Genomic DNA, 12,908 nt, shown 5'->3' on the forward strand with positions numbered 1-12,908 from the left:
ATAGGTTTGAAATCAACAGTTGTGTGCTTATTTAAATTATGAACAACTATAACTAGAGTCTCCCCACATAAAATATTAGACATGGCACAATATAAAGCATGAAATATGGTTTGGATTTCCGGACTCCTAACATGGGAATAGAGGTAAATGCTTCAACACATTTGAGAAACTGCCCAGGCACACCAATCTTGCTTTAAATGAACTAGAGATCTCTTACGTTACAATATGAGATTAAAATTAGAATGACAGACATATTTCAAAAATATTTTAATTTAGTAACAATACTTGTTTACAGCCATTTTTATTTTACAATGCATGGTCTGCCATTTAAAATAAAAGCAACAGTTTATGACTGAATAAAGAGTTCTTAACTCACAAATTCACTTCAAAACCATAAAAAACTTGAAAATCTCTTATGATTATGTTCTGCTTATTTGATGCTATGTTTATGAGCAAAAACATATTTTTTTCCCCAACAAGTGCCTACGTGCTACCCCTCAGACAGACAAAAACTATGAGGAGGATAATTAGTAATACATCCATAGAAGACCAGTTATAGAGATCTATAATTACAATTTTCAACCTGAAGAATTTCCTAACCACAAGTGACAATATTAATTGGTTAGGTGTTAAACCATGAGATCCTCAGTTTTATAAGGTTGGTTTAGGTACAAAAGAACATTATGGTGTGTATCATGTTTTTTTTGTCCAAGTGGATCTCTGTATGACCAAGAACACCAAATTGATTATGTGCAAATTATTGTGATCCTGAGCAGAATTTGAAGACAGCACTATATACCCCCCTAGAGAACCAAAGACCTAACTAGTGGACTTCTGAAGGAGGTGGGTGTTCATGGTGTCTTAGCATTTGCACATGGTTACGGTGTGGGTGAAATCCAAGTGTTTGTGAAAGGAGGAGGATGATGATGATTCCATGCGTTTCTTCCTTAATGTTTTGAGAGTCTTCTTGTAGTCATCTTTACACTCCTACAATAGTTCTTGCTTGACAAACAATCAACAATAACAAATGTTGAATAACAATCTAAAATGTGGCAGAACAATCCTCCTAATAAACAAAGCCAGTAAAAAGATAGAAAGCAAAACATAATTTAGATCATCAGCTGGTCAGATAAAAAGCAGAAGGATGCATAATAATTAAAGGTTAAAATGAATTCAACTCCAATGAATTGGGTCCATTCATGAACGGCCATTTTAGTTTGTCAAACCTTATATTAGGTTCTTCAAAGTGGCACAAAGGACTGCCAAACTGTGTAGAAATTGCTGCGTAAGTAGAATGAAGAGAAAACCATCTACTGTTATATCAACAACATCTTTTCTGCAAGAGTAATCTTGACCATCATGACACAAAGTGTAATAAGAGTTAAAGGTCATCATAAAGATGACAACTGCAGGCATGCCAATGTCTGTTTTCTGCATTATCTTCTACCAAAAAACACATGAATTTTGTTTAATGAAAGGAACTACATTTGTGTTTCACTTAATGTACAGATGTTCTGAAAGCCTTCTGGAAAACCATTCAATTATCTTAGAAGATTTCAGCACATTAAAATCTGGATTTGCACCAACTGTGATTTTAATGGAGCTAGATTGTTACCATTCTATAGCCATTCCTGTGAAATTGTTTGTTTTTACACAGCTTATAATGTACAGAGTTTTGGGGGCTGTGACACCTTTTCCACAAACAAAATAATCTACAGTGATCCACAGGATTCATTATAAAATATCTCAACTGAATGAACCTGCAATGTACCCTCTAAATCCTAAACTACTTGGACAGAATTCTTATCACAAACAGTAAACCACAATCATAAATCACATAATTAACTAAAGAGGAAGACAAGAAAGAGATGAGCACCCACCATACTCACAAAAAACCCAGAAAATCCACTGTATGAAGAAGTCACTGTGGTACATGAATGCAATGTTAGACTTTTCCATACTGACCCAGTACAACTATAGCAGAAATAGGTAAAAAGTAAGTCTTGTACATGATTTTCAAAACAGTTTAAAAAATATTTCTTAAAGGCGTAACAAAAGGGTTATTTTACAGTGTAAGTAGTCAAACTGTCATGCTACTTACTAATTTTTCCTCTTTAAATATAATACATGAAAACGAGCCAGCATTCTGCCTCCCCACCTTACGTCTTTCATTAGATATGAGAGAGTAGTAAACAAGCTGTATCCAGAAGAGAATATTGGTTATATTAGCTTCAGTTACTAACAAAATATTTGAAAAAAGAAATCTTCCAAAAGGAGCAAATCAATTCTATTTCTGGACAAACCCATGGACTAAAGATTTCTATAATGGAAAAGGCAATTTCTTGGTTGCTTTCGTTTTTTGGAGATTACAAAAGTTTACAGTGCTTTATTATGCCATTACGAATTACAATGAAGTTGAAACTAGGCAGGGATTTGAGGCAGCCCGAATTCATCCACAAGCACGCCGTCCTGGAAAAATAAAAAGTAGGATCATTATTTCAAGAGAAACTGAGTTAGTAGGCTCTCAATGAAAGTAAATTTAAGCAATGTATAATATCTCTGAATGGTGTAGCTTGTTAACGTTTAGTACACCATATGTATTAAATAATAGGTGTAAAAATGGAGAACAATCAGGTAATGGAACAAAGTAACGATACCAAACATGATCGATCCTTCACAAGATGCGGATACAAATTTCTTAAATCACTTTCTCTCTTCTACATTTTCCCTCAATAAGAATCAAACGTATTGCTCTATCAAAAACTATTTTTTGGTCCCACATAGTATTGCTTGCTGAGGTGAGCATCTCGATTATAGTGCATGTTTATCAACTATGCATCATAAATTCTGCTTTGATATGCCACTCAATTAAGAAGTGCATAGAAACACACATAATAAGCATTTGAAATGCAATAGGTCTCGTATTAGCAAGAGTTAGAGCTGTTGTAAATGATAAAGACAACCTCGCATTTGGGACCATATAAATATTTAGCCATGCAGCACATTAAAACATTATCAGAAAAAAAATGTGTTTGTGCATTCTTTCATACACTTGGCATTAGATTGTATTGGTCTGAACAGCCCCTACAAAGCACCATATTAAAGCATTCGGAAGAAACATGGTCATGTAACCATATAGTCAGATACTAGAGGGCATAATCACATGAAAAAAGAAGGACAAAGAACATTGCAGTGTAACCATATAATCAATCCCTTGAGGGCATAGTGTATTACACATTTTCAGGCCTAGCAAGCCTCTTAAATATTTAACTGTGTAGTTAGCGGCGCAAGGGTGCAGTGCCACATGTCGTTACTATATGTCCCTGTAGAGTCAATAGCAAAAGGTGCAGTACCACTGGTCGTTGGTAGATGCCTCTGTAGAGTCAACAGTAGAAGGTGCAGTACCAATGGTTGTGGCTAGATGTCTCTGTGGAGCCAAAAGCACTCAGAGTACAGTGTCACAGAATACTGCCAGAACTGCTTCTGACGTCAGAAGCTCAGAATGTCCCCCAAACCAGAAAACGTCTTGTGAAGTACCAAGTCCTCAGTGAAATGGCTGAAATATTTAGCCATGCTGCACATTAAAACTTTACCAGAAATAAACTGTGTTTGTGCATACATTAAAACTTTATCAGAAATAAACGGTTTGTGCATTAGCAAAAGGTGCAATACCACTGGTCGTGGCTGGATGTCCCTGTGGTTAGTACTGCCTTGCGGAAATGATTATTCTTCAGCCCTTGTAGAGCATGTTGCATTACACGTTTGTAGGCCAAGCAAGGCTGTCAGAATATTATTACAAACAAGGCCCATAGAAAACAAACTCCTCTCAGCTGTAAGATCCATCTATAAAAGAGCTTGAATATGCATTGAATGGTGAAAGAAGTTATGATTTGTGGGCCCCCTCTAAACTAGTGTGACTCAGATGTCCTGGACAGAAACAGCACATCAGTCTGAATGTTTTAGGGCTGGTCCCATTGTCCTAGGACCACTAAAGCCTGAGTTATGGGCAAAAGTGTGTTGTAAGAGGAATGCCTGCAAAGCATAATGGGGCGAGTGTCCCTAAGTGCAGTGAATATTATAGTATCGGCTCGTCCGCTGTGCTGAAAGAGCCGCTGTTGAGGATTCATTCCTGGGTCGATTTCATGCTATAAAAAGCCATAAAAACATACAAAACACACGCATGACACAACTACTTGTAATTTGAGATTATGTAAAGTAAGGACCAAGTGAAGGGAAAACGCAGAAAAAGAAACTGCGTGTGTGAACACACGGGCTTACTTACAAACACAAGAGGCAGGAACCAAAGAAAAATAGTCCATCCAAGCATCAGAAAAACATTCAATTACATTAAACTGTAGTTGGCCGGTGCTCCTCAGCCATGCAAAGCTCATGCAACCTGTAGTCACACAGCACGTACACACATGAAATAAAACACTCAGTGTCACAAAAATAAAGGACCTTTATTTTGAAGACACAATTACAAAAAAGAACTAGAGAGGCAACCCTCCAATAGAAGGTAAGTAACACACTAGATAGGCACCCTAGTAATCAGTAATAGACATAAAAATGTGATGGAAAACAGTGCAAATGCAAATAGTCAATAGTGACCCCAGGGGGGAGCCCAAACCATATACTAAAAAAATGGAATCCGAATGTAGGACACATACATAGGTAAGTGGAATGTGTAGAGGGGAAATGGGGGTACTAGGAAACCCCAAAGGTAAGTACCACAGTGCCCCCAGCTACCGGGAAGAAAGGAGCAAGTTACTGGATTATCCCCCAACCCCCCACAAGGAAGAAAATGAAAAAAATGCAGAAAATGCAACACCCTGACAAGACTGCAAGAAACCAGCAAGCGGATTCCTGACGAGAAGCACCTGTAGAAGAAGGGGACTAAGTCCAGAAGTCACAGAAGTGTCCAAGGGGAGCAGGAGCTACTACCCACCCAGCTATGGTTGCAGGAGTTGGTTGATGGTAGGACGAAGACAGTGCAGATGTGGAGCAGGTGAAAAGTTCCTGGAGGGTGCAATTGACTTCCCACGCCAGATGGATGACTGCAGTCGGTCAGTGGCGTGGAAAAGCCACCAACAAGCCTTGGCAAAGGCAGAAATTGCAGTGAAGCACAAGTGGAGCTGCAGGGGACCAGCAAGGTCCAGGAGGACTCAACCCACAGTAGAAGTCTTAGGGAAATCCTCAGCAATGCAGAGTGTCAACAGAAGCAGAGGCAGCCCCTACAGGAGATGCACCGGACAAGGAACCAGGAGTCACAGAGGAACCCACACAGCATAACTGGACAAGGGTCCCACACTGCAAGAGAAGCAAGCAGAGGACTGTGTGTCGCAAGATGGAGTGCTGGGGGCTGGGGCTACACAGAACTTGAAGATCCCTTGGACGTGATGCAAACAAGCCTTGGTAGCTGCGAGAGACGCAGTGCACAGGGTACTGTCCTGCATGGGAAGGCCAAAGCTTACCTCCACCAAAGCTGGACAGCTGGCAGAGAGGACCTAAAGGACTATACCGAACCACCAACCGTGATGCAGGACCCAAGCAGCTCAGGATGAGAGGAGATCCACGTAGCCTATCGTCGTTGCGGTTGGTGCCTGTGGATGCAGGGGAGCAACTCCTTCACTCCAAGGGAGATTCCTTCTTAGTTCTCGTGCAGAATGAAAACTTGTCACCTTCAGAGGATGCACAGTTGGGGAAATGTTGCAGAAGTCGGAAGGAGCAGTGGAACAATGTTGCAAGCAGAGTCTTTGTTGTGGATGCAGATTGTTGGTTCCTGGAGGGTCCAGCCGCAATTCAAGCGGCTAGAAGTCAAAGTGGAGGTTGCAGAGGAGTCCTGCTGGAATCGTGCAAGCCAAATCTGAGGACCCACCCAAGAGAGAGAACCTAAATAGTCCTGAAAGGGGGATTGGTCACCTAGCCAGGTGACCACCTATCGGGAGGGGGCTCTGATGTCACCTGCCTGACCCGGCCACTCAGATGCTACGAGAGGTCCCTGCCAACCTTGGATTCAAGATGGCAGAACTCTGGGACCCTCTGGAGGAGCTCTAGCCACCACCCCTGGGGTGGTGATGGATAGGGGAGTGGTCACTCCCCTTTCCATTGTCCAGTTTTGCACCAGAGCAGGGACTGGAGGTCCCTGAACCGGTCTAGACTGGTTCATGCATGGTGGGCACCAAATGTGCCCTTTAAAGCATTACAGTGGCTTGGGGAAGATACCCCTCCCAAGCCCTGTAACACCTATTTCCAAAGGGAGAGGGTGTTACCCCCTCTCTCAAAGAAAATCCTTTGTTCCGCATTCCTGAGCTGGATCAGATCAAGCATCAGAAGGGCAGAAACTTGTCTGAGGGGTGGCAGCAGCTTGGGATGCTCAGAAAACCCCAGAAGGCTGGTAGGAGCAATGCTGGGGGCCCTCTAAGGAGCCCCCAGAGTGCATGGAATCATACTTCCAAAACTGGCAACAGTATTGGGGTATGATTTGAACTTTTTGATACCAAGCATGCCTAGGTTTGGAGTTACCATTATGTAGCTGGACATAGGTAGTTACCTATGTCCAGTACATGCATAAAATGGCATCCCCACCCTCACGAAGTCCAGGACAATTGAACTGTAGTTCGCGGGGGCACCTCTACTAGTGCAGGGGTGCTCTCACCCACAGGTACTTACACTCTGCCCTCTGGGCTAGAACGGCCCACCATAGGAGTGGCTTACAGTGACCTGGTGCAGTGACCTGTAGTGAAAAGGGTGCAAGCAGCCTTTCGTGCAGACTACAGTGGCAGGCATGCAGATACACTTTGCATGGGCTCCCCATGGGTGGCATAAAACATGCTGCAGCCCATGGGGATCCCCTGGTACCCCAATGCCCTGGGTACCATATACTAGGGACTTATATGGGGTCTCCAGTATGCCAAATGTGGGGTGTCAGTGGTTCAAGTAACCAAGTTTGAAGGACGAGAGCCTAATCACTGGAGTCCTGGTTAGCAGGATCCCAGTGACCAGTCAAACACACTGACAACAGGCAGAAATTTGGGGTAACTATGCCAAGAAACAGGGTACTTTCCTACAATACAGATGTTTGAAACAACGTTCTTAATACAGCCTGACCAACCATAGCTTTTTGAAGTAATATGTCCACACAGTGGCACTCTGTGAATGTGTGCAGTGGAGCAAGTAGCAGCTTTACAAATATTTGCTAAAGGAATGTTACCCCAAGAAACTCATGTTGCTCTCTTTTTACATTTAGAGTATGCCCTAGGAGGTATAGGGACCACACATTTGGTCTTTGCATAACAGATCAGAAGGTATTCAACAATCCTTCTTACAATGCCTGCTTTTGAGATAAGTTGGCCTTTATAGGTTTTAATGAAGGTTACAAAACGTTTATCAGTCCTTCTTAAAACTTTGGTTCTACCAATATAATACATGACAGCCTGTTTCACATCTAAGATGTGCAATGCACTTTCTACTATCATACTGAGCCGTGGAAAGAATACGGGCAGCTCAAATGTCTGATGAAACAGTGATATCACCTTAGGTAACAGCTTGGGGTTTGTCCTAATAATTACCCTACCTCAGTGACCCTGTATAAATGGCTCTATTGTAGTAAGAGCCTATAGTTCACTAATTCACCTGAAGGAAGTTATTGCAACGAGATGTGCCTCTTACCATGAAATTAGCGGAAAGTAACGTGAGTGAAGCAGTTCAAAAGAGCCCCCCTAAGCCTTGTAAGCACCACATTAAGTTTCCAAGCAGATCCAGGTGCTTTTTATTTCGGGTATAACTCTTGATTCCCTCCACTAATACCTTTACTACAAGAATGCAAAAAGAATAGGATACATGTTGCCTGTCCTGCATGCATGTGGTTACAGCCACTAAGTGGAGGCCTATAGATATAAATGCTAGCCTGCTTTGTGAAGGTGGAAAAGCTATGAAACAATATCTTGATGGGTCCAATTATTTACAAATGCAGAAATGGACAAATCTTTCCAGTTGGCTGAACAACAGGCCCTAGTAATGAGTCTGTGCGCATTCTGTAAGATACACCTTTGAGTGTCATACGGCAAGGTTGAGCTGCCTGGGGTGTGGGTGCCTGATTTGCTGCTGAATGAGAAGGTCCTACCTGAATGGTAGTTTCTCGTGTGGGCAGATAGACATTTCTAGAAGCATTGAAAATCAGAGTTATTGGGCCCAATTTTGGGCTATGAAGATGAAGGTGGCAGACACCTGCCTCTTCTTCCTGAGCACTTTTGAAATGAGTGGGAGTCGGAAAAGGGTAAGCAAATATTCTTGACCAATTCATCCATAGCACATTGGCCATAGACTGTGGGGGTGGGCACCTTGAGACATATCGGTTGATAAGTTTGGTCTCCAACTGGTGGAAGTAGCTGAGGAGGACTTGCGGATGGAGTTCTCACTTATGCATTTGTTGATGCATCCTGTCTAGGAGGTGCACAAATCGTAGTACACCCCTGGGAGGGGCTCTGCAATGAGGCGAGTCTCCCAATGGCAAATATTTTGCACCAATGTTTCAAACGGGTTTCAGTGAATACCTCCCGTTTCAGAATGTAGTACACATTTGTCATGCTCGCCATGAGCACAATATCGTGAATCGTACCCTTGAGTGGAAGGCTTTGAGGGCCAGGAAAATGACCATGAGTTCTAAGTAATTAAATGCCTCCCCTCCCCCTGGTAAAGGAAGGTCCAAGTGCTCTGGACAGTTATTTTGTTTAGATGAGCATTAGTGACATGTCTGTTGCAATGGTCATCTGCTGTAGGGGGTCCACAAAAGGCCTCCCTGTCATCAGATTAGTGCGGTTCCATCACTGCTGAGTGGCAGCCGTTATCAACACTAGATCTTCTCATTGACCCTCCGTTTGTGACCACTGACTCGTGAGGCATTCATACAGTGGGCATTTGTGCAACTTAGCATGTTGAACAATCACGATACATGATGCTATTATATCTATGAGCTTTAGTACCACCTTAACAGTTACTGGATGTGTGGTGTGAAATAGAGGCAGCATCGGATGAAATGCCACCACCCTCTGATGACTGGGGTATGCTCTCTCCAGAACAGTGTTGAGAATTGATCCCAGGAAGGGACGATTCTGTTGAACATAACACTTCTTGGCATTTACTGAGAAACCTAGGCTGTAGAGCGGGTTCAGGGCTTTCTGAGTGTCTGTTAGACATTACTGTCTGCTGCTGTTCTTGATCCATTAGTCGTCAAGGTACAGGATTATGTGAAGGCCCGCTCTGCATAGATGAGCGGCCTCTACTGACACTTTGTGAAGACTTTTGGGGCTCTGGTGACTCTGAGGGGTAGCACTGTGAACTGATAATGCTGTCCACATACCACAAACCTTAAGTACTTGTGATAAGCAGGGTGGATGGGTAGAGAAATTTGCATCTGAAATTTACCATGGTTGTGAATTCCCCCGTAGCAATAATTGGGTTGCATCCTGCAGAGTTGTCGTGTGGAAATACCATTTGCAGTAATGCCGTGACCTCTGTTTGTAAGACAGTGAGATGGTCTTGACTGAGGTTGTTGTGGCAGAGTGGTATGCTGGGTAGGGAGGTATGGAATCCAAGGAAGTAGCCTTTCAGGATTACTGCTAGGATCCTCTGATCTGAGGTCATTTCCTTCCAGCGGTTGTGGAAATCTGCTATCCTCCCCCCACATCCACTACCACACAGGTGTTGGATGATTGGTGGGGAATGAATGGAGAGTTAGTGCTTAGGAGCAGGGTTCCCTTGCCAGAACCATCCCTTACCATTGCACCCTCTATAGCCTCCCCATGGGTAACCCTTGCTTGTGTGGAAGTTGTAAAATGCCTACTGCTGGTGACAGTACAATTGTGTCTTGGCTGGTGGGGTTGCCTCAGTAAAGCCTACTGCTTGGTGGCTAATTGGTAGTCTCTGTGTCTCTCTTGATCTTCTTTAACATCTTGTCCACTTGAGGTCCAAAGAGATGTTTCCCACTGAATGGAATGTTAAGAAATGCTGCTGCACCTCGGGCCTAGAGCCTGAGACAAAGCCAAGCATGCCGCCTTCGGAGAAGAGTAGTGTTGACACTACAAGATGCAGTGTTAGCTGTATCCAGGGTACTTCGAATGGTTGCATTAGAGATAGCTTTCCCCTCCATGACTAATTCCTCAGACATCTTTCTACAGGTCTCAGAAAGGTGTTTATGAGGGTCTCCATTTTCTCCCAGTGATACCCATCGTAATGTGATAGTAAGCCTACCATGTTGGAGATTCGCCACTGGATAGTTGCCCCTATTACAATACTCTTTCCAGCAGCATCAATATGCTTCCATTCCATTTTCAGCTGAGAAGGGGGAGATGTCTGTTCTCTGGCCAAATCAATGAAAAAGGAGTCAAGGTGTCTTGCTGCCCTAATATAAAGATAATCACTGGGAGATGCCTTGAATCTCCTTTCCACCCTAGGCATAACTACCTTGGCTCTAACTGTATCCTTGAAGTTCTCAGGAGTTGTTTTAAGCATCCCCTTGAGCAATGTCAGAAAGTGGACTGTGTGTTCAGTTCTTGAGAGGATTTCTACGAGGAAGTCATCCTCAACTTTAGGTGGTGTGCATTTCTACCTTGTGGTGAATAGCCACCCTTTGACTCATTGCATGAGACACAGTGGTACTGATGGTGTTATACTCATGGGCTGGGTCATCCATTAGGTCAACATAGTTATTCCTATGAATCATCCCCAGTTTCTGTCAATGCAGGTTGGGCATATGGTTCTTCCTTTCCATAATGACTGCTAGAGTGAGAGTAAACTGGCCCCTGTCGAGACTGTGGGAAGGTGGAAAATATTGTGTGGAGGAAGAGGTGGTGGAGATGAGAACCTCATTGAAGGCAGCAATAGCGTAAGGCTTTTGGCCTTGCACTAGTAACATTTCAATGCGAGGGATCCTTGAAAGTGATTTTCTCTTCAAATGAGTCTTCGCTTTTTGGGTTCAAGGGACAAAGTGCTTGAGATTTTCCCCTGATGCTTTGCAGAAATCTTCCCAGTATCTGGGTGTATAAAAAGTATTTCTGCCTTGCATCCAATTCCTCTGCTAATGTTTTGAGGATGAGTGCCTCAAAAACATCCAACCTCAGCATCAAAGGCCTGGTACTGGGCCTTGAGTGTTGTTTTGGCACTGACCTTGGCCCAAAAGGTGGACTGCCATGGGCCTTCATAGAAGTGAGGCATGGTGGTGTTCAGCACTTTTCGTTGTGTACTACCTGACTTTGAGGCCTCGTCCCAGGCAAACTCAGCCCAAAGGCGGCAGTGTACTACACAGAGGTTTTTTGCCCTGCATGTTCTGGGCTGGATGGCACAATCCTACGAAGCAGGACTCTATCTCAGCATTATGGCATCTGTGAGGGTAGGGTTTTAGAATCAGGCTTGGTGCTGGTGTAGTACTCAAGGTTGCTAAAGGAGTTTTTTTTTTTTTTTTTTTTAAATACTTTTTGTAGGAGGATGGCTCAGTTTATGGTATATACCTATGGTGTGGCACCCTATACTGAGTCCAGGAAACCCTTAGTGATAGTGAATAGGTGTTCAGATAGCAAAAGCTCTGGGGTAGCTGAGGCGAACAGCTCAAGCTTATCCAGGAGGAATGTAAAGCACTTGCAATACAACAGTAGTCAGACAATAACTCACAAGAAAGAACCACACTAGTGTTCCAAAAATAAAGGATCCTTTAGTACAGCACCACTACTAGACTAGCATTGGTCTATCTTCTTTTGGAGATATCTACAAACAACATATACACAAAATAACCAGCAGAACTAGCATAAAATGCATAAGGACCTATTTGGGTGGGGGGATTTTAGTGGGCAAACCATATACTAAGTAAGTGGAATGTAAAATAGTGAACCCAACAAAGGTGAGTGTGGTAGTTAGTGAGGGGCAGATGAAAATACCAGAGGTAAGTATGGTATGTGTCCCCAGTGACCAGGTGCAGAGCGGTTACCAACCCAGTCACCCCATAGACTAACACAGGGAAGTAGTGGTTGGAGTTCACATGTTTCAGGACCCTTCCCAGTGGACCCACAGGAAACCAAGAGACAAGAGGAAGGATGGAGAGTACCCCCACACGAGGATACCCAGAAGACAAAAGTACCTACACCAGTGGACCCGGATGCAGAGGGGAGAAGGGACTCTCCCTGAAGTCAGTGGAAGCCTCGGATTGTCCAGCTGCTGTCATGACCCATGGACCAGGATGGTGGAACCCAGGGACGGATTCTGAATGTGAAGGATCGGAAATGGAAGGGAACAGAGTCCAGCACCCTCTGAGGTGCCCAGGTGGTGCAGGTGGCAAAGCCCACCCCCCTCGATCTGAAGGTCCTGCAAGTCAGTGGAGGAAGAAGTCCAACTGCGGGGTCCAAGACCTGCAGAAGATTCCAGGAGTTGCCTACGAGCTGTCTCCCAACGGCTGCTGGATTGTATGCGGGGCAGTGATCAGCCAGATCACCCACAAGCACTGGAAAATGCAAGCAGCAGCTGAAGCTGGTCCCAACAACTCTGCAAATACATCAAGGCCCAAGAGACTCTACCTTTGAGGGGGAGTCTGGGCTGGCTCTCAGCACACAGGAAGGCCAGGAGAAGTCATTGGAGCCCCCATGAGTGACACACAGGCGATGGACACATGGAGTTACAAAGAGGCCTCTGCAGCACAACAAAACAGAAGTCCCACATCACAAGAGCTGCAGGACTGGGGCTGATCCTTGAGTTGCAAATGGCCGGAGGCCGGGGTTTCTTGGCACCTGAATATCTCCTAGAGGAAGAGTCAACAAGCCTTGGCAAGAACTACAGTGCACCATGGCTCCAGTCCAGTGGCATGAGCAGGGAGCCATAGTCGCCCAAGTTGGTCAGAAGACAAGTAGGACCCATAGGAGCCACAA

The 12,908-nt window shown here is 44.0% G+C and overlaps 1 protein-coding gene across 1 annotated transcript in view; it reads right to left on the reverse strand.

Annotated features, from left to right (window-relative positions):
* Positions 1-252: 252 nt before the first annotated feature.
* The window catches only part of CHMP5 (charged multivesicular body protein 5), a 61,694-nt gene continuing 49,038 nt past the window's right edge, over positions 253-12,908 (reverse strand). Inside the window, exon 8 of the mRNA XM_069219548.1 lies at positions 253-2,469. Within this exon, the coding sequence (XP_069075649.1) occupies positions 2,422-2,469 (48 nt within the window). The 3' untranslated portion in view covers positions 253-2,421. The remainder of the gene's footprint in view (positions 2,470-12,908) is intronic.

This window comes from Pleurodeles waltl, chromosome 2_2 (assembly GCF_031143425.1).
Source record: "Pleurodeles waltl isolate 20211129_DDA chromosome 2_2, aPleWal1.hap1.20221129, whole genome shotgun sequence".
Lineage (NCBI taxonomy): Eukaryota > Metazoa > Chordata > Amphibia > Caudata > Salamandridae > Pleurodeles > Pleurodeles waltl.